Source organism: Heliconius melpomene, chromosome 17, assembly GCF_056956725.1.
Source record: "Heliconius melpomene rosina isolate 202511_hmr_F chromosome 17, ASM5695672v1, whole genome shotgun sequence".
In the NCBI taxonomy this organism is placed as follows: domain Eukaryota; kingdom Metazoa; phylum Arthropoda; class Insecta; order Lepidoptera; family Nymphalidae; genus Heliconius; species Heliconius melpomene.
The window spans coordinates 12,689,630-12,711,703 of record NC_140405.1 but is presented as its reverse complement, the minus strand read 5'-3'; the positions used below and the strand labels follow the sequence as shown (position 1 = coordinate 12,711,703).

Below are 22,074 nucleotides of genomic sequence, written 5' to 3'. Positions count from 1 at the left end.
CAACCTACCCTGCTATGTGCAGGATAAAGCGTGAAGCTATATCGGTTTCGGTTAAGGATATAAAATTATTCCGGAAGATCTATTCGTTTCTAACAATTTCAATTAAGTATGTGTAAATATTAGATTTTTTATAGAATAAAATTACGGGTTCAATATTGCAGTTATTTGCATCACTGATTTATAAATTACGTGTCTTTATTTGTAATCACTTATTGACTTATCTACGTTTTTTTATCAATGCAACCAAAAAGCCGTCATAACAACTTTTTTTAAATCTGCCTATTGTCGTCCATTGCTAAGCCTAGGCCTCCTTCATCAAGCGCCAACCATCCCGGTTTTATATTTAATGTCGATAATAACTCTGCTCATATCGAAAATTATCTTTTTTTTTAAATTATATAACTATATTTAGATCTTCAAAGAAAATGCAGACTTCAAGGAAAACTTCAGATAAAAAAATCAAATTAGAATCTTGTAAAGATGACCTGCTTGCCAAAAAAATAGATGATAAGCATAAGAAAAGTGCCTACAGTGTCTCTACTCCTAGAAGTTTCCTACAAAAGACAACCACAGCTGATATTTACGCTAGAAATAATCCAATCAAAGCACCTAAAAAAGTACAACCTCCAACTAAAGTAAACAATGCATCTCCAATGAAGGATTTACTCAAATCTTCTCCGTCATCTGTCAGTAATAGAAGTAATAGAAACAAAAAAGACGACAGCAAAACTCCTATTTCAGCAAGAACTTTACTAAAGGAAACCAAAAATATTAAAAAGGTGCCATTTAATGAAACAGTTAATTCTCCTATAACAAGAAGAAAGGATATAGGCCAAAGTGTGACAAAGAGCAGAAATGATTCATCCAAAGATGTAGTCGTAATAAAAAAAGAACCAAGTATTACAAAAGATAATAAAGACTCAAAGATAAAAGATAGAGGTGAAGTTAAAATAAAATCCGCTGATAAAATTAAAATAGACATGAAGAATATTCCAGAAAGACGAAGAACTAATACAAGAACGTTAGAAGATGAAGAAATTAAAGTTCTTACTCCACATGTAATGGATAATAATACGGATATGCTTAGTTTAGCGGCAAATTTGAAAGCTCAACCAAAAGCTTTTTTTGTGGATCTCAATGGAGAAAAGGAGAATAAGGTAATCATTTTTTTTTCCAGCTTCAGGCTATATCCCGTATGTAGCAGGGTAGGCAGAGGTAGCCCAGTGATAAGACACTGTGCTCTCCACTTTCTGCAGAATTCCGAAGGCACTGTGTGTCGTATCGCGGAACTCAACGCCTCATTTTGCGTGGCAAATCAATTTCGTTCAATCAAAAAAATAAAATAGTAAATATTTCATTTCTTCGACGGAAATCGAACCCGGAAATCCATTTTTAACATTTATTTTTATCCACTTCTTGCTATTTTTTTCTTTCATTTCCAACCGTTACGTTTCATCACAATTTACGTTTTTAAGATATCGCCGGACAATTTGTATTGTAAGTGGATTATTGTGATGTTTTGAAAGTTGGTTGAAATTTCGTTAGCGCCTTATCATGAATAGGCTTCATAAAACTTTTAAGTTATAATATAGTCAAATCATTTTTTTGTAACAATTGTATGAAAATCAAAGTAGAAATTTCTTTATAACGGAGCTAACCTATTAATTCTGTGAAGAGATCTTATAGCGATTTTAAGCTCTCCTTCAATATTTTTTTAATCACTACACTTATATAAGATTTTAATCGATTTTAGGCAAAACAAGACAAATTGAGTGATGATGAAGTGAGTTACGAAGATGATTTTGAAAGTTACGAATCTGATTTTGAATCATATCACAGTGGTAGTAAGAGTGATGAAACAAATGATAATGATATTGGCAATGAAGATAGCGATGATGATGAAAAAAGCGATGATAATGGAAGTGATAATGATAAAAGCAATGACATAAGTGATAAGCATGCTGAAAATGAAGACTCATATCTAAAAGAAGAAAAAATGTTGGACTCCGGTATGAGTAATAGTTCTTTTGCTTAGCTTAAATAATAATATTTTATCATTTACGCCTATTATTAACAGAAAGATTTTATTTATAAAATTACAAAATGATTGCCTGTACAAACAATTTGAAACTTAATTTAATTTTTGAATTTGTATTTATTTTTACGCTTTTTTTTTCCCCAAATAAAGATATGACGTAACGTTAGATGCTTTACCAACGATATTGTCTTATGTGTATCTTCATAAATGTTAATTTACTGTTAGGTAATTTCGAATTGCGAGATCGATCTGCGAGCAAATCAAAGCCAATGGAGTTTATCAGGGAAGACTTGGAAGAGGACAAGAGCAAAGATGATGAAGGAAAGAAAGTGTCCCTGGATGAAGGTTTCCAAGACATGTCCAGCATGAAGACTTTACATATTGATGTTTTGGAAAAGTATGATTAATCTAATTGAATTTTTTTCTTACTAGTTCTTAGTTATACTTATTTATATGTTTAATTTTGTGAGATTTATAATAAATAATTGTGACTTTTCTTGGAAACCAGCAAGTAATTTCACTTTGACCTTCGAGAACACAATATCTATAATACTGGAGGAAGGTCACATAACCGCAACGTTTTGCGCTGATTTCTCTGGCTACTCCGCAAAACATGTAGCTAAAAAATCCCATTCATATAATGCCATATCAAAATTTTCATAAAATTCACAATTCTTTCTAAGAAAAACTGTTACAAATAATTTCTGTTTCCCTTCTTTGATATCATTATTTTACACGACCCTTTTAAAGTTTTGTCTAAAGCATTTTAATTTCGTTTCTAGGTAGATTTAAAAAAAGCTTTAAATTTATATTTTTATATATATTATATTTTTGAAACATTGTTCTTAATTTCCAGGCCTCTTTTCATAGATTTCAAAAAAGCCAAAGAAAATAGACGAAAGAAAATAATATTTGAGAAATTAAAAGAACGAGCCAAAATTATTTTAAGTATGGTAACACTGCATGAAATGTCATACAATTTATTCGAAATGTCACCAATCCCTTACGATTTGTTTATGATAACATATGGTAGATTAAATTATAAGCAAACAGCCGCACAGACTTTTGAAGATGGTATCACTGAAGAGATTCAAACGGATGAGGTCTTATGTGACACAAAATGGACTCAAAATCCAATTGAATTTTCTAATGAAGATATCTGTTTTAGTGTTAGAAAGGCTGAGAAGAAAAAAGATTATGAGCAATTTTCATTTTTTTCGGAGGAATTAAATGAAAGTGAAAATGAAAATTATGATTATAAAAAGAATCCGTTAAGGGTATATCTAGAGCAAAGAGACGGTGTTGGTTGTGATAAAATGTTGCCATATCAAAAATATGAGACGAAATTAAATAATAATAAGTACAATGTGAATAAACTAAGGAAATTTCTAAAGCGTGTCGAAAGTCGCGTTAGTAATATTTTAAGTTTAAACGCTGGTAACAGTGACGTAACAAATATAGTTAAAACATCTAAAGTACCGTTCAGTAATGGCTATGTATCAATTTCAACGAAGAATTTTGGTGAAAATGTAGCTTTTTTGAAAGAATCTCAAATTATAGATGCGATTTTTTCTGAAACAAAAAATAATTTGATTTTAACGGTACATGATAAGAATAGTGTTGCCATAGAAAAATGTGTTTTATGTTTATGGGATCTAAGCTTACAAAGAAGTCAACCGATTAAATATCTTGTAGCCACAGATAATGTTAAAATTGGAAGATTTCGGGGAAACACTGAAGGTTATTTCGTTGGTGCTTTGGAAGATGGGTAAGATAAATCATAATTAATTATATTTTGTCAAAAAAAAAGTATGTTGGTAAATGGGAAATAATGAATTTATCGAGGCGTAGTGTGATCGGGAGAATTATTTGTTTTTATTTCCCCGGTCAGGACTGGTGAATTCTGCCACTCGACATGCACTGTCTCGAATTTCGAAAAGGTTCTCTCGGCCTATCGTCGGAAAAGCGTGAAACTGCAGAAATGTACTATTTAATTGATTTATTGGCTGATTGATTAAATACTTTCCTTTTAGTTCTATACACTTATGGGATCTATCAGAGGAGGCGACATGGTGTAATGATGTTGCAATAAATGAAAATATAAGTAAAATAGTAGAAAATGACGACCGAACAACTGATTTAACTGACATGGAAAAAGATAAAGAATGGAATAAGAAGAACAATGATTTAAATTGCTATAAGCAGGTATCATATGTTAAGCTTTGTGGGAAAGGGAGAGTTGTATATATTTTTAACCTCGCGCTATATTGCGCATACACCTATCTTTTTTTTCTACTTGTTACTTAATCTCGCATATAGCAGAGTAGGAAGTGCCTCTAGTGTCGAGACCCTCCGTTCATCGCTTTCCTCCCGAACTGTTGACATTTTGTGTCGAATGGTTAAATTCAACGCAGCACTTTATGTCAATAAAGGCAAACAATTATTTCCTTAAACGCTATAGAATTCAATGATAAGCCTTATTATATCAGATTCAGCCATCCATAACTTGTAGACAGAGATATCACCAAATAATTTTTATTTCTTCGCCATCACTAACATCGGTACAGTGTCTACACACATCTCAGTATTAAATATTTCATTTCCTCGAGTGGAAATCGAACCGACAGCCTGTCGCACTTACTGTCGCACTCTTGTGTCCCTGCACCACGGCTGGTCTCATATACCTATATATTTTTTTACAGCAATACGGGAATCGGTTCCAAGCCAGCTCATACACGAGTAGCGCCTACAACATATGTAATAATGAGAAAATCGATAATATTGTTGGCCTAGAATTTATAGGAGATCACAGTGCTATGAACTTGGGAAATGGAAGGAAAGTTTTGCGACAGGTAGAGACTTTTTATTTATTTTTTTTAGCTTCACGCTGTAGTGTGCAGCTAAAAAACTGACAATTTTTTTTGTTTCTCACTTTTGACAGTTATGCACATTACAACGCTCAGGAATTGTAGCAACGTGGTCGATTATACAAGAAAAAAACAAAAACCCATCAAAAAACGATATCGGTAAAGCTTTTTGGTCCAAAATGTCCTTGGAAATAGTCCAAAATTATAATTTGACACATTATTTGGACGGAGAAGTAAACAACATTGAAAACAATACAAATTTTAGTTTAAGTTCGGCTAAAAAGAGAATATTAAATAAAAGACAAGAAAGAAATATTACTAAAAGGCTTTCCCGCCAAAACTCGACGTCAAAATCTGACAGTGACAGACCGAATAGTGTTGCCAGTGTGAGAAGTAAATCTAATTTATTTGAAATAACAAATTTAGGGGAAAGTGGTATCGAGTGCTGCCATTTGAAAATAGTGAATTTGAGTAATATTGATAATTTTCTGGTGGGCAAGAATTGTGGAGAAGTTCTCAGTTTTAGGAGGGTCATGGGGAATATTAAAATAAAAAGCTTGTGTGCTGCCAGTGAGTATAATATTACATATTTAAAAACCATCTATTTTTTTCTACTAATTTATTATATCTACTATAACTGAAAAGATGTAATTTTATCACACTAATTCTATAATAATTATAATGCATATAATATATTCTTCTCTGGTTTATAAAAGTATTTTTTTATCAGTGTCACATTGTGTCTCACATTGCAGGGTATGCAGATGGAACCTGGGAATTTAGTGTTAAGACAATCCGTTCACAATAAGACATTGCGTAAAATTTAAATAAAATATGTAGATCCTTTCTTCCTTTTCCTTTAGAATTTAATACCAAACCTTATTATATTTCAGATTCAGCGTCATTAATAACTTGTATAGAGGTATCACCAAATAACTCTTATTTCCTCGCGGCGACGGACACCGGCACCGTGCATTTATGTTCTATTATAGAAATGAGAGTTCTTCTGACATTGGATTGCAGGTATTTGTTTCACGTTATATCCCGCATATAGCGGGGTAGGCGGAGTGAAGCTAATGTTAAGACATTTCGTTCCCAACGCACCGTCCAATTAACGACATTTTGCATGTTGAGTGGCGAAACTCAACGCCGCGCTTTACCTCATTACCAAAGCGAAGAAATTAAAATAATACATATTTGAATCCCCCGAGTGGGAATCGAACCCACAACGATAGCACTATCAGTCGCACACTTGTGTCCCTGCACCACGAAGACCTCAATTAATAAAAATATATTTTTTAGAAATAATCCTTCTATGACTATGGATAACTATCAAGTGGATTTCAAGGGCCGATTTCGAGGTAATGTTCCCGTTGGAATGACTAGTGCAGATTCAAATTCAGATTTCCAGGTAATTTATTTTTATATCGATTAAAAGTGCTTAAAATTATTTATATATTTCTATGTCTGTTTATAAAACTAGTAGGTACAACATTAAAATACATATATATTTTTAAATTATTTGCACTAAGTAAGAATATAATTAGTCGCTAATGTTTTGAGCTCATCATGCATGAGCTCATAAAGGAATAAACAACAGTGTCCAAAAGTTAGTTTCAAAACCGCTGCCACTTGTCAACTTTTACATATAAAAAAACATATCTACTATCTACTATTCACTAAAAACAATAAAAAATCATACCTTTTATTTCAGTGTCCCATCCTCAGTCTGTCTCATTCGCACCCTCTACTTATTGTAGCTATAAATAAAAATAATGCCCATATATGGAATTTGAAATCGAGCGACTCTAAAGTGTGCTGCGTATGCGCAGCTATACGATGTGTTAGCGGATTCAAAAGTTTGGTGAGGATTATTTTCATTCCTATCTTTTTTTTCATTAAAAGAAGGCATCTACACGCTGTATCTTTTAAAAAAATCTTATCGATTTTTTCTTAACGTCAACTTGAACCCACTATTTGTTTATATTCTTACTACTATTTTTATTTCAGGCTCTACTGACACCGGAAAGAGAAGTACAAATCTACAAACTGACAGAAGAAGAGGATCAATTGCATTTATTCAATAAATACGTATCATTGTTATAGTTAATAAAATTTTGTCAAAGCAGATTTTAAATTATATATAAATAATCTAGTTCCTTATTCCCCAATAATTTTCAAATGATTTATACATTTATGTACGTAGGAGCTAGTTACCCACTTTCCGCAAAATTTTCGACATGGCTATTGTTGGTTGGCATTTGAGCATTTCAATGTATAATGCAAGTACTGCCGATTTAAATTCAGTCATTTTTAGGTTGTATAATGGAATTTCAATATAAAACATCATAGGTACGTAAATACTTTAAAATATTTCTCTTTTTATTAATTTTAATTCTCTTATACACACAACTATAATAAAACAAATGACTTACCCAAAAAAATATATAAAAAAAGGATAAAAACAAACACACAATGAATAGTTCTAATTTTTAATAAAAAAAAACATATGTACATTGTATATCACTATATATAACAAAATTGTATACATAATAAGTTCCTCATAAACATGGGAACTAAAACTTTGTTCTAATTAATAGACTTATAAAAAACCTAGTGTTAAAACACTCCGTCCCACAATTTCCGCTAAATTCTAGTTCTTTGATTCTGCTTATTTAATTTTAAAAATACCGTAAACGCGACAGGTTATAAGTTCGATTCCCACTCGAGGAAATAAAATATATTTAATATTTTCATTTCATCGTTCTGGTAGGCAAAGGGCGGCGTTCATTTCCGCTACAACAACACGCAATGTCTGCAGAATTCGGCGGAAAGTGGGGAGTGCTGGAATCCCCGGGTTTGATGTGTCTACTCTGCTATGTACGATATAATATGAAGTTATAAAAAACTATTCACAAATGTTAAGTGATGTGATTTGGAGCCACTTTGTGACAATGAAAGACAAAGCGTAGCGGTAAGTTACGCCTTGAAAACACGCAATATGTCAAATTCAAACTAAAAGCGTAGAACGGAGGGTCTACCCTGCTGTATGTCGGATACAGCGTGAAGCTAAGAAAAATAAAAGTAATATTTACTAAAATAACTTAAAAATCATCTATATATATTACATACAAAATACAAACATCCCCCCACTCCCCAAGTGGTAATCAATTACCAACCCACAACCATCACTTTCAGAAAAAAAAGCAATAAATATTATACAAAATTTAGCTTATTAATTAGAACAAAGTGTGTATTAATTAACCTAATTAATTTAAATAATTCCTTCACTCAACGAACGAGACAGATATATGTTGTGCCGTACATGAGCAAACATAGACTCATTCATAGATTAGAGTGAGATAGATACACACTCAGCCATATCTTAGAATGATACAGATATACCTCAGTCGTACGTACGAGCGAGATAGCGATATATCCAACGTTATTTAAGAGAAGGAGAGTATGTTAGATTGAGACAGATATACACACTAACTGTATGTTAGAGCAAGACAGCGATATATATCCAACCTTGTGTTGTAGCGAGACAAACATATCTCGTCTTATGTCAGAGAAAGTCAGACATTACCAGTTCCAACATTACATAAGAGATAGCTATAAACAGCCTTACATACAAACGAGATAGATATATACACCTACTTCTGACAGATAGAGAAATACATGTATATACCGTACCGTAGATCGTTATATATAAGAAGAGTGAGATCGTTATATATGTCGTCCTGCTTTAGAACATACATTTCCACTACTATCAACAAATCACTCCATTGTTTTATCACGTGTCAGATCACTCAACCCGCATCAATGGTGCAGGTGGTGTGGCGTGAGCACCGCGCCACCGGGGGGCAGCACGGACGTGATGACGGGCGCCGCGCCCCCCACTCCACCCACCGTGCCCACTCCCCCTACGCCGCCGCCGCAGAATATTACCTGGAATCAGATAAAATTAAATAGTAATCACTAATAGGTATGACAATGGCGCGAAAATGTATGGCGCAATGGAAAAGTACACGCAATGATTGCGAGTTTAATTCCCATTTTGTAACCATGTCTATTTTATCTATTAAAACTTAAATATTTATTTTAAATTAAGAAGATACTGTTTGGTGACAAACAGACAGACAGCGAAGTTTTAGTAATAGAGTCCCGTTTCTCCCTTTGAATAAAAAGAGAGTAACTGAACACTATTATCTCTTAAAATAAGATACCACCATACTAACTTGTGAAACTGGCGTGGCCGGTTGTCCGGGGGTCGCTAACACATACTGCTGCTGCCTTACTCCGCCCACCTGGAAAGCATAATATAATATATTTTTCTATATTCATTCTCCTCCTTCTCCTTAACACTCGATGGTCTTAGCCTATAAAATTCTGGAGGAAAAGTAGTAGTAATAATCATTAAAAAAAAATTCTATTGTAGATTTATTAAACAAACTTAAATCATTATCAAAAAACTATTATAGTTTCTAAAAAAAATCCACTATACTATAAAAACTGACAAGATAAAAACTTTTTTTCCTTCCAAAATTCTCAAGGCAGCTTGCATATTGGAACCAGAGCCAGGAAACCAGAATATTTAATATTTCATTCCCCTGAGTAGGAATCGAACTTACTTTTGTTGTAATAATATATTTTTAAAAAATAATAAAATAAGATAATATACCAAATGCAACTGTTAAGTTCGAATTAACGATTGTACTGTATTACCTTGTTACGAACGCTCGTTTGCCTTGTCCTTTTTCCATAAAAAAAAAAAAAAACCTACTATTCAGATGTGCTTGTATGTATATTTGTGTTTCTATAAATACATACCTGGTGTATTTGCTGCGGTTGCTGTATGGTCTGTCTCCCGTCTGTCTCCACTACCACTTGCTCCATGAAAGTGGTGCCACTCGCTGGAAATATATTAAAAAAATATATAATTATTTTAAAGTAATAAGAATAGTGGTAAATAAAGGTGGGTTCTGCAAAAATTTGTAATCTGCCATTAATTTGACTGTCCCTTATTCGAAGCTTATTAAATGAGATAGGCACTACGTTTCCCGCCTGTACTTCCTTCTTAGGCCACGCCTTTTTCCCCTGACGTCACTTCCACTTGGCAGTCCCTTCCTTTTGACAGCCGTGGGTAAAAATATTCATTGGCGTTTTATTTTCCCGCCGAGTCGGTCGTCATCCGAGTACGTATTCCGACTCTAAAATTATTATACAAGTAAGTTTTTACTTTATTATAATAATGTATATTTTTTCTTTTCACTTCACTTTTCGTTCATTTAATTTATTAAATGTTAAATTGAATAGTGAAATTATATGGCTAAGTAGGCCGAAATAATTTGTTAATCTATGTTCAGATTTTTTATTCTTATATTTTATTAACGTTTTACTTTCGTAAATGTTAACGGCTTTGTTCGTGTAACTAATTGATACATTTTTAATAAAAGTTAATCATTTTCTCATCTTGTTTAGGAGAATAGTGTTCCCTTTTTGTGTTTAGCATGGAAAACAATGTAGTGTCCGTGGTTCCGGGAACTTCTTTCTCACCGAATCAGCAGCGGCGAAGGTCCTTAAGTTCAAGTAGTTCTTCCTCGTCAAATGATTCGAAGAGTAAACTCCGTAGAAATATAATGAATAGAAAGTGGAAAGGTCGTGTTCCAAAGAAATTGCCATTGTCACGTGAGTGCTGATTTTAAGGAGTGCAGATTTTAATAATGATCATGTCATATCGCTTATGGCACGGGGAAAGCGACCGTATAAATGATGAGATCGTTCATGAAAATTCTGGAAGATCTGTTAATTGTAAGAATGATTTGACTCTCTCTTTTGAAATTCTTTTCCAATTTCCTAAGGCTTCAACGGCCTTCAATGCTTATTGATCATACACATTTGGATAAAGGTGATTGGTTTGATGTCAAATACGCGGACGTTCAGTAAATTGTAGGTACAATTTTTCCTCCGGGCTTGAAATGAATGAAGAAACAGGTTCTTATGAAAACCCTCGGCATCTCAATCACGCCGATAAGACATATGCTGCCTTAAACATGTGTATTTTTTAAGCAACTGGAAGCTTTACAAAATGGTTTATGGGATCTACTGTCGTGGGCGAAAGATTGCGACATGTCGAACTACGACGTTTTAATAAGCGCTCTTTGCTCGTCTGCCGATTTTCATAAAAGCTCCACAGATCTAATTCAATTAATCTGTGGCCATTGGCTGAGGATTTGGCTGCTAAATCCGGTCTTCGCAAGGTTCCTCCGTCAGCTACTAATCTTTTCAGCGCAGAAAAGTTTACTGTAGTTTAGAACATGCTGGTGGAATTTAGAAGTGTTTCTGGCCTGCCCAGAAAACAAATGTGACTTCTGCCTCGCAGGCAGTTCTAAAAAAGTCATATGGCTCCTCGCAGGGGCCCAATCAAAATTTTTAGCCCTCGCAGGGTTCAGCTTTGTGTAACCGCAGTTACCCGCGTCTGCATTGCTCTCATGCAGCTTACCCAGAAAACAAATATGACTTCTGCCTCGCAGGCAGCTCTAAAAAAGTCAGACGGCCCCTCGCAGGGGCCCAATCGAAATTTTTAGTCCTCGCAGGGTTCAGTTTGGTGTAACCACAGTTACCAGCATCCACATTGCTCTCATGCAGCTTGCCCAGAAAACAAATATGACTTCTGCCTCGCAGGCAGCTCTAAAAAAGTCAGACGGCCCCTCGCAGGGGCCCAATCAAAATTTTCAGCCCTCGCAGGGCTCAGTTTGGTGTAACCGCAGTTATCCGCATCCACATTGCTCTCATGCAGCCCCTCCGCAAGGTGGCTAATAAGTTACCAGCTACATGCCTCATTTCATTCGGCCGCACCGAATATCCGCAATTTTCAAAGTTGTTATAAGGGAAGTTCCCTTCGACAAAACACGAGACAACGTGATCAAGGTAAAGTTGGACGAAAACGAGCATTATCACCGTCTCCAAGACAATAAAAGGCAGAGATGCTGAATCAGATCAGTTTCAAGCCGGTCGCCTGGCGCAGTGTCGGGATCAATGAGCTTGTCTAGGGGCTCCGAACCTAGTCGTAAAAATAATATTGAGGTGTCGCATACTTTTCAGTCTAAAGCCACCTCTGGTGTACCTCGGTACTGTCAATTCAAAATGACATGTGCCCGAATCAACTAACATGACTCAGATCATAAGCAAGATGAAACAGCAAAGGAAAGGCAGCGATCTCTCTAAGGTTTCTACCGTCAATGTTTCTGGTTCATATCGACCAATTTTCATTTTAAAGGCTTTAAGCCAATATGTCATGACGCGCCATTTCAAGCTCGTAAATGTTCAGCGCATATATTATTTTTACAACCGAAAGATTGGTTGTTCAAAATAGACATCTCACAAGCCTATTTTCAGCTTTCCATTGGGTAAAGCCACACGAGATTTCTGCGTCTCTATTATCGCGGGGAACTCCTGGAGATGACCTGCTTGCCATTCGGGCTGAGTATGGCTCCACAAATGTTTGCAGCAATAACGAATTGGATAACTCAAATTCTCAGAGAGCAAACAATATAATAAGAATTATCGTCTTAATAATAAGAATTATCGTCTTAATAATAAGAATTATCGTCTACTTGGACGATTTTCTATTAGCCAACCAGGACAAAAACATCCTACAGGGGCATGTGCAGAAAGTGATAGTTTTTCTAACTAGAAACTAGGATGGGTGATAAATTTCGAAAAAACATCCAAGGTTGCAGAGAAGAGCTTAGTGTTTTTGGGGATTCATTGGAATCCTTGGACAAACAAAGTGTCTACCTGCAGATGAATTACCCCATTAGTATAGGCAATAAACCAAATGTTGACGGATCAACGAACAAGCCTCAGAAATCTTCAAAAGCTTGTCGGGATTCTCAATTTTGCCAGTTTTGTAATTGTTGTTGTGCTTCTGAAATTTTTGAACAAAATTTTAAAGATACGAACTTAAATACTTTTGACTGGAATGGAAAATCTGCTTTGGTGACTACAAAATTGCAGGCGATCAATACTTATTAATTTCGATCCAACCTGTCATTTTCTCACTACCGATGCGTTGGATGTGGCATGGGGAGCCTGCCTAAGCAATATGACTCTTGCCGGTTCATGGTTACAAACAGAGCGCCGTCTCCATTACAATCAAAAAGAAATGCAACGCAGTACTGTTCTCGTTCAGGTCTGTGATAGCGCATCCACGTCATGAAGGGGGAACAAAATCAGAATCTCTCATGAATCTAACATATCAGGTGTTTCTGATTCTAACCATTCACCAGATGCAAATGCATTTGGTGAATATCTTTCTTATATTCACAAGAATGAATATCTTTCATATGAAAGCATTTTATATTCCTAGAATTTATAACAATCACGCTGATCGTTTACCAAGGCTGCAAGAGAGCTCCGAGTGGCATTTGACACACGATTGCACGGACAGAATTTTCATAAATGGGGAATTCCATTTATAGACCTGTTCGCATGCAGTCGAGCTCATGTAGTGACTAATTACGTCTCATTGGATTTAAACGTCGATCAGGCGTGGTGTGATTTTCATGATGCGTTTTTCCCGGACTTGGAACTTCAATCTAGCGTGGTTATCCCACCGTTTTTCTTATTCCCAAGGTACTGTGTCATCTAACCAGGCTCATGGAATCTATCTTTTTATAGTCCCTCGATGGAGACGGAAATGTTGGCAGCCGGATGTCAAAGCTCATGCCCTAGTAGGACCATGCATGATTCCTCGCCTGGACAAAGTTCTCGTAGATATGATCACAAGGTTATCTCCTCCGAAATTGTTTGAAATGACAATGGAGGTCTGATAGTGTGGCGGTCTGGGGCACTAGATGGATGGAACTTTAACCAGTTGAAGTTTCTAAGGGAATCTTGGCGTTCATCAACACGTAAGGTCTATAATATCGCGTGGAAACGATAAGATTTCTTAGAGTAGATCTTACAAAATAAATCACCTTAAGTTTTGCTTGATGGCTAGTGAATTTGCTAGTTTTTTTTTTGTCAGATCTACATCATTAATCTTCAAATTATCATATACTTCTGTTTTGCTTCATAAATCGCACCCGAATTCATAATTTCAATTCATCCGAATTTATCAGGTCAACTTAGTTCCCATGTACTTGTAAAGTACATTTTAAAATCAATAGCGTGCGTAAGCTATCAGTCATATGAAGGCCCCAATTTGAAATATTGACGTCTTGGTATCTTATTTGGAGCTACAGAGTTACAGAGTTAAGAGACAAAATTAGTGTTTTCCAAGTGCAAAGACATACAGCTGCTCTGCTATTACTTTGTTCAGGAAGAAGAATTCATGACTTGACTTTGTTAACAGTAGGTTCAGACAATTACACCCTTGACGATAATTTTATAGTTTTTTGGCCACCATTTGGGTCAAATCCGATTCTATTACGTGTCTGTACGTAATATTACGATTCTATTACGTGTCTGTACGTAATAAATCTGTAGTCAGGATGTAAATTATTGGCTGATAAGGAAAATGAGAAAATGGACCCCGTTTTCTAGATAAAATTAACAAAATCATTACTTGAAGATCGGTGAAGACTATCGTTTAACCTTTTTATCAATATTGGAGGTAAGCCCAGACCCGCGTCACGTACATTAATAGGCGGTTAGGTCAAATCCTTGTTTAAGGATGCGGGCGTGTTAGCTATCTCCGGAAGCATTAGATCTGCGGTTGTTTCTAAAAATTGGTTTGACAATTGTGATTTGTATGCCTGAAATAATTATGTTTATTATATTTTGATGATAAATGTATGAATAATTGTAATAAAATTTCTCATTAAAATGAGAAAGCAATATCTAGTTATACTTTTATAATAACAATTTTTCTTATTATTTATTTCTCATAAAATTTGCTTTCACTCTAAAGTAAGAGTTCAATGATTGTGATTTCATATAAAAGTAGATTTGTTAGAATACGCCTTATGACATTTTCTAGTTTATATTGCATTCAATATACCTATACTGTGTACTACTCTAGTATACAGTCTTCAAGTGATCTATACTGCTATCACATTGGCGTTCGTCACTTCCACCAGGCGATAACAAACACGTCTCATTTAATAAGCTTCGAATAAGGGACAGTCAAATTAATAGCAGCGTTTTACCTGAAATAAAACGTTTATTAATTTACTTACCTTATTCGAAGCTTGCGATTAATCGCTGCCTGGTGTTTACTAAAACGCAATGAATATTTTTACCCACGGCTGTCAAAAGGAAGGGACTGCCAAGTGGAAGTGACGTCAGGGGAAAAAGGCGTGGCCTAAGAAGGAAGTACAGGCGGGAAACGTAGTGCCTATCTCATTTAATAAGCTTCGAATAAGGTAAGTAAATTAATAAACGTTTTATTTCAGGTAAAACGCTGCTATTTTGTTGCGGGGGCCATTTTAGATTAACAACTACATTAATTAAATGTATTAATTTGATAAAAAAACGGATAAAATTGATAAAAAAATTAATCCAAACAACAAGAAGTTCATTGTTATCAGAACTGAAGTTGTAATTAAAATTTAAGCTCAATCGGGCACCTGGAAATGTGTCAATGTTTCGAAAATTGAATGGAAAGAGTGAACTAAAGAATATATAAGATAACTTATGATAATTTTATTTAGGTGAAGTGAGTAAATACAAAAAAAAATTACATAAGAATATTTTTTTTTTATTTTTAAGTGTTATTTCACACCTAGAAACGAAACTTTTTTCTTTATAAACGAAACTTTTATTGTACCGGGATTTGAACCCGTGCCTCTTGTTTAACATCTTAACACTGTGATCACAAAGAAAGTTCTTCACGATGAGAACTAATTATATTTTTTTATACATTTGTCCACTGATTCTTTCTAGTATAAAGGAACATTTTGACTAACTCTTTTATAGAGACAGCTTTTCTCACTGGGAATTGAACCTACAGCCGCCAAACAGATAATAAACAGTACAAAATATACATACTTGTAGTATTATTCCCGGCGTTGCTCGCGTTGTCGCAACCAAACAAACAATGCTGTACCGTCCAACGAGGCTCAAACGGAATGTGTGTTTTTACCTAAAATATAATTTTAAAAAATACAATTCACATGTACAGCGAGTGACTGTAAACGTGAACGAATGCGGGTTCGATTTCCACTCGGGGAAAATGAAAATGTAATATTTTCCTTTCCTCGCTCTATTAACTAGGCAAAGTGCGGCGTTAAGTTCCGACCCTTTGTCTATCCCCTGCTATATGCACAGTGTGATACTGTGCAGCCATGGAGTTAGTCTTTCTGAAATTTTGCGCATTGTACTTTCGGGAGGAGAATAATAATCTACGCAGCCATGCACAGCCAACTTCAGGGCGGTCACGACTCGTCGACTGTACTGACTGTGGGTTCGATTCTCATCACGATTAGACTGTCCATTATATAAAAGTACATTTTTCCGTTAGCTTTAAGCTATTTTTTAGCTTCTCGCTGTATCATGCTTAGCAGCAGCTAGCAGCTAGCTAGCAGGGTAGGCAGAGGAAACCTGAGAAACTAAGCACTTCCGTTCCCCACATTCAGCCGAATTGAGGCATTGCATGTGTCACGAAAATCAACGCGACGCTTTGTCTCATCTTTGTCCAGAGAAGTAAAATTAAAATATTAAATAATTCATTTGCTCGAGTGGAAATCGCACATACAACCATCGTGTTAATAGTCGTACGATTCTGCTCCTGTGCCACGACGGGCTCTACGGTTTCGTTACTTAACACGCAATGTCAACAAAAATTGTGCGATAAGTTGAGAAGGGAGACTAGGGGGGTACTAGATTGCCTCTGCCCACCCTGCTACATGCCACAACAAACATATCTAACTCACCTTAAGCTCAGTGGTCAACATCAATATATGTCGACACGGTAGCCGGAACACTTTACTGAACAGACACGAACACTCTTGTGTGGACGTACCGTATTTACATATGGCCGCGCTACTGTGTCTTCTAGAAAAAGAGATGATTTATTAATGTTTTATATGAAAAAAGAATGATAATGGGTCAAATGGTCAAAAAAAGAATGAAATCAAATCCACGTGTTTCGTGATGATAATTGTGTCGTGCCCCTGCGCCACGACTGCCTCTAAATTGTAAATTAGTACATCCAAAAGATCATTACGTCAGAAATCCCTTTTAAAATAGATGAATTAATGAACGAATAAAAAAAGGAAATCCGGTGAAAGACTCATTAAAAACAAAAAGATCGCCGGTTCAAATCGTTTAGGGAAAAATGGGAAAAAAAAATAATTCACCTGCCAGCTCTGTCGTCTAAGCATTTCTGCGCTAGTTTCGTCTGATGACTCATTAAATTGTAGGCGTATTGAGTTATTGTGTCTGTGGGCGATTGTTTTAATGTTTCTGTATCCTGTAAATAAAAGAGTAATTAAATAATCTAACAAAGTTGTCACTGATCGCCATCTGTAACGGAAGATATATTAGAAAATCCATTATTCGGGGCCTTTATCGGTGTAATATACCTAAAACAGTAACTGAAATATTGTTTATGTTTGTCTGTACGTTCGTGCGCCGAAATAAATAATAGATGTGAGTTCGATTTTCACTTGAAGAAATAAATCATTTAATATTTTCATTTCCTTCCTCTGGTAACGGGGTAAACTCGAAAGTTCTGAGGTGCTTGGGAAACAAAGTCTCAGCACTAGGTTCCCTCAACTATATACGGGATACAGCGTGAAACTAAAAAAAAAACAACCTACCCTCAACCTGCTGATAGCGAAGTTTCGTCTCTCCTCCTCCAATTGATTGGAAATATTGAAGAACAGTGAAACAAACTCGTCTGGTTGCATTTGACTTCGAACTATGTTTTGGAATTTAACTACAAGGCGCTCTAGACCCTGGAAAGAGAAAAAGTGTTATTATTAATGACAAACATTATTTTTAGTACTATCCCACATATAACAGGGTAGGCAAAGGAAACCTGGTGATAAGACATTACATTACCATTAAGTTAATTCGTTTCCTCACTTTCCGCTAAATTCAGAGCGAGGAAATAAAAATATTAAATATTTTATGTAATCCCCGTGTGGGAATGAAATATTTAATATTTTGAAGCCAACGCCGCATTTACAGTCGCACGCTCTTGTCTCGGCGCCACGACGGCCTCCAACTTACCACTTTATAAAGTAAGCATATAAAAAAACTACCAGCCTTATGTAATATATTAGTATAATTATCAGGTTCTAGCCATCCGTCCAGCTTCGATATGGCACCACCAGTCCGCGTCAGGATTTCCCACAACCGAAGTGTGCCGGCACCTGTGCCTATTATACTACGTTTTAGGGCCTGAAAATTAATAAAATATTTAAACAAAATTTTCAAAAAACGAACAAGTTAAACAGAACAAAAAAAACAAAATTCAAAAATAGAACGCACTTGCAGTTGCGCAGGTGTATGATCACCTCGCAGCAAGGCCAGGGCATACGTCTTGCACCCCGCGGCCACCTCGGACGCGACGAGCGGCCTCGGTGCAGAGGCCCCCTGCCCGTTGGGGGCACCGGCGGCCTCAGTAGCGAGTCGCGCGGCCGATCTGGCCGCTTGCCATACGGAGCACGACACGTGCGCTGACGGGAAAGCTGTGCGCACTTCCTGGTGTGAATAAATAAGAAATATTCATTTTATTTTTATTAGAAAATATATAAAATTTTTTTGACAGTGAGGGGATTTGAACCCGCGATTCTTGGAAATTAAAATGCAAGCTCAGCTCTGACCCCTGATCCATACATTATTATTGATTTCATTTTTTATAATATTTGTGTGTACAATATTAAGTTTAGACATTTTTATTTAATTTTAAAATGTTGAATTTGTACAACACACACACCATACAACTCGTAGACATACTACATAAGCAATTTAAGTAATACTCACCTCTTGACACTTGGTGGGGTCGCATACAACGCACCTCACCTGGCGCCACGCGGGGTTACACGATTTAAACGTTTCCAATAACCATGTTAGATCTTCACCTATTAGTGTTGATATGCCTGCAAATTATTTATTGTCATAAATTATATTATATTTCAATTACTTAAGAACTCAGCATAAGGTGGAAAACGGAAATGTCTTAACACTAGGTTCCTTCTGTCTGCCCTGCTATGTGCGGGATACAGCGTGAAGCCATAAGAATAGAAGAAAAAAATCTTACCCGCACTAACTATGACGGATTTTCCGTTGCCGTCCTCAGCTAGGAATAAAGTAACATTGTGTTTTACACTTATATTGTTTGAAGAGTTACCCACAGTCGGTATTTGACTGTTGAACTCAATGCCTGTAAAAACAAATAATATATAATTTAATTATCATTAAATAAGAAGATGCTGCAACATGACTTTCTAAACGCATAAAGTATAAATTGCAATTTTCAGATTTTTTTTAAAATATTAATATTATACAATTTTTTTAAAAAAATAGTAAGTTATGAGTTTAGAAAGTCATCTTTCATATAATAGTTTATCATTCATATCAATGAATGATTGAATGGGATAAACTATATCTATACCTACAGCATGTTTCGACGAGTCGTGGCTTCCCTGAAGTTAGTTCAAGATGTTAAAACTTGAAGTAAATGAATGTATCAAGGATAAGTTACATACAGCATGGAAAATCATAATGAAATCTTAGAATTAGCTTGTTATAGTTGGTTGTAATAAAATTTAAATATATAAAAAATGTTCAGCTGTATATACAAAAGTTTTATTAAGTATATACAAAAGTTCAATTAGTTGATAGGGTATATACTTTATAAAAATATAAAAAATTATTGTAGCTGTATTTACACTTGCATACCTCATTTATCATCAAAGCACTCTGGTCTACTAAGCCATACATTCTCATTAGTAGTTAAAATCTTTGCTAAGAGTGGAATAACACTAACCTAATTACAAAATATCTTAATACTCAAACCATAATAACTCAGTGGCAACTCACCTGTCTCTATACACAAAAATTGTGGCACCGCATTGAAAGCCAGCTGCATACTGGGCGTGGTTAGGTACACACACTGTATACAACCTGATTGAGAGTGAAGGAGTTTCACACCTGCGTCTGAAATTATATAAATAAAAAGAAAAACTGAGAAAGTTAAGAATGGTAATCAATCAATAAAGAAATAAATACATTGAACAAATGACTGAATGATTGAATGAATCAAATAGTAAAAGAATGAAATCAATAAACAGCAGCTTATACCATTATATATGCAGTAATTGTAGAACAGAGCCTTCTTGCCATAAAACACAAAACAATTATTTTTTTTAACTTCATGTTGTATTCCAAATATAGCAGGGTAAGCAGAGAACTTAATGTTAACACTCTACAATCCTCATTTTCTGCTGAGTTCTGAAGGCATTGAATAAATTAATGACTCAATGATTGAATGATTCTATAAATAAAAGAATGAAAGTAAATAATAGCACCTTCAGTTCACGCTATAACTAGGATTTAGCAGAAACCTACTTTAAAGACTCTTTCATATGCAGTGCATAATCTTCGAGACATTATATTAAATATAGTAAAAACAAACAGCCAGTTACCACTAGCCTCTTACCATAGTTCAGTTGTAATTTTCTCACTACATAATCACATTTCTGATTCAACCAGCGCACAGCACCCTGACCTGTTGCTACCAGCTGAGCCTCAGTTAATATTATTTGGGCTTCAGTTCTGAAAGTGTAATATTAAAGTTATTAATATTTATAATGTACAATAACTATAAAAAAAGTACTAAAATTCTAAATTTTATATACATCATCCGTGCTATGTGAATTACAGAATTTTTTTCAAAGCAAAGAACAAGCCCATAAAATGAATGTGGGATTGTTAAAATTTTAAGACATTTTGTGTAATATGAATGCAGTTTAAAAATTTGTAATAATAAAAGAATATATTATGGTGTGCATATAAAATAAAAGTTAAAAGTATTAAGTGACTTTAGAAAATGCTTTGTTATATTGATTCTTCGATTGATTGAGAATCATCTCCATGATTATGGACAACTCGTAGCTGCCCAGAATTTAGCTAAATGATCATGTAATCTGAGAATAAAAATATTAAAAATTTCTTTCTCCTTACCTGTCATTAGATTCATTAGGATTTTCAATGATTGCCACTTCATATTCCTGTCCATCAACTTGAGTGTTATTGCTAAGCTCAAATTGCTGGTATGTGTTGCTTGTTTCTTCTACAGCTTGCTGGAATTATAAAGAAATATATCAATAATGATAAATAGAAACAATTTGTTGTTGTTATGTGCTTTTATGGTACTGGTGTACTTTGATTCCTATATGAAGAAATTAATAATTTCATGGCACCCCCTGGTACTGGTAAAACTAAGGCCTGTATTTATAAACCATTCTCAACTTTGAGATCAACCAAGTGATCATTTTAGATATTCGTCATCAATTACATATATACAAATAAAACATTAACCAACTCACATTATTAACTTCAGTGGCGTTCTGAACGAAGGTACTGCCTTCCTCCTCAGGATCTCCCTTCACATCATAAATAGTTTCAGCCATGACGATCCTCCCAGACGAGTCCATGGTCCACATGCCACCAAACGCAAAATTCGAAGGGTTACCACTTTGCTCATATAATATCACAGTGTTGGGACCAAGTTGTACTGGTTCTCCTTTCACATTAACAAATACTGGTTGTTCAAAGTTTCCTTCTACTAATTGTCCAGTGTGGACGATCTGTTGGCCCTCTAAAGGCACCTCTACTACCTGGTTCACCTCAACCTCCACCTTTTTCTCCTCCTCATTCTTTACACGGTTGACCATCTTTTGTTTTTTATCCGCCTCGGCCGTTTCATCACTTTTTCGCTTAATAACTGTTTTCTTTTTACTTTTCTTGTCCATTTTCACTATATATTATAAAATACTAGCACTAAAACGCGCAAATAATACGCTTAGACGTGGTTTTAATAAAAATTTTCATATATATTGTAACGCCTCGCCCAGTGAACGACATTGTAAATCAATTTAAACTAATATAATCTAAGTTTTGTAAAAGTTAACGCTATAATTTAGTAAACCGTATCATTTTACAACGTTCTGTAAACAGTTAATAGTTGTTTTGATTGTAACAAAATGA

The 22,074-nt window shown here is 35.1% G+C and overlaps 2 protein-coding genes across 2 annotated transcripts; one reads left to right on the top strand and one right to left on the bottom strand.

The window, feature by feature from the left end:
* Positions 1-313: 313 nt before the first annotated feature.
* Positions 314-7,055, top strand: LOC146530365 (uncharacterized). The gene is made up of 11 exons (XM_085200928.1): positions 314-1,157; positions 1,754-2,009; positions 2,264-2,435; positions 2,895-3,806; positions 4,072-4,243; positions 4,741-4,890; positions 4,980-5,475; positions 5,799-5,928; positions 6,208-6,316; positions 6,620-6,769; positions 6,916-7,055. Exons 1-11 carry the CDS (start codon positions 426-428, stop codon positions 7,009-7,011), a joined length of 3,375 nt encoding a protein of 1,124 aa, XP_085057054.1. The 5' UTR covers positions 314-425; the 3' UTR covers positions 7,012-7,055.
* Positions 7,056-7,386: 331 nt separating this feature from the next.
* On the bottom strand, positions 7,387-22,071 carry LOC146530364 (uncharacterized). Its single transcript, XM_085200921.1, has 15 exons — positions 21,414-22,071; positions 21,049-21,167; positions 20,525-20,640; positions 19,906-20,022; positions 19,124-19,246; positions 18,847-18,962; positions 18,352-18,564; positions 18,127-18,261; positions 17,676-17,813; positions 17,214-17,326; positions 16,788-16,908; positions 15,904-15,997; positions 9,739-9,821; positions 9,147-9,215; positions 7,387-8,856 (listed from the first exon to the last, which is right to left on the bottom strand). The coding sequence occupies exons 1-15, from the start codon at positions 21,837-21,839 to the stop codon at positions 8,728-8,730; spliced, it is 2,112 nt and encodes a 703-aa protein (XP_085057047.1). The 5' UTR covers positions 21,840-22,071; the 3' UTR covers positions 7,387-8,727.
* Between the last annotated feature and the right edge of the window lie 3 nt (positions 22,072-22,074).

What these genes read in the sequence shown, in the direction of transcription:
- LOC146530365 (XM_085200928.1), top strand. Translation starts at nt 426, where the DNA reads ATGCAGACTTCAAGGAAAACTTCAGATAAAAAAATCAAATTAGAATCT. An exon ending in GAAGGAAAGTTTTGCGACAG is followed by an intron (nt 4,891 to 4,979) that starts GTAGAGACTTTT and finishes CACTTTTGACAG; the next exon opens with TTATGCACATTACAACGCTC. An exon ending in TTAGCGGATTCAAAAGTTTG is followed by an intron (nt 6,770 to 6,915) that starts GTGAGGATTATT and finishes TTTTTATTTCAG; the next exon opens with GCTCTACTGACACCGGAAAG.
- LOC146530364 (XM_085200921.1), bottom strand. Translation starts at nt 21,839, where the DNA reads ATGGACAAGAAAAGTAAAAAGAAAACAGTTATTAAGCGAAAAAGTGAT. An exon ending in ATCCGTCATAGTTAGTGCGG is followed by an intron (nt 18,963 to 19,123) that starts GTAAGATTTTTT and finishes AATAATTTGCAG; the next exon opens with GCATATCAACACTAATAGGT. An exon ending in ATACTAATATATTACATAAG is followed by an intron (nt 17,814 to 18,126) that starts GCTGGTAGTTTT and finishes TTCTCTTTCCAG; the next exon opens with GGTCTAGAGCGCCTTGTAGT.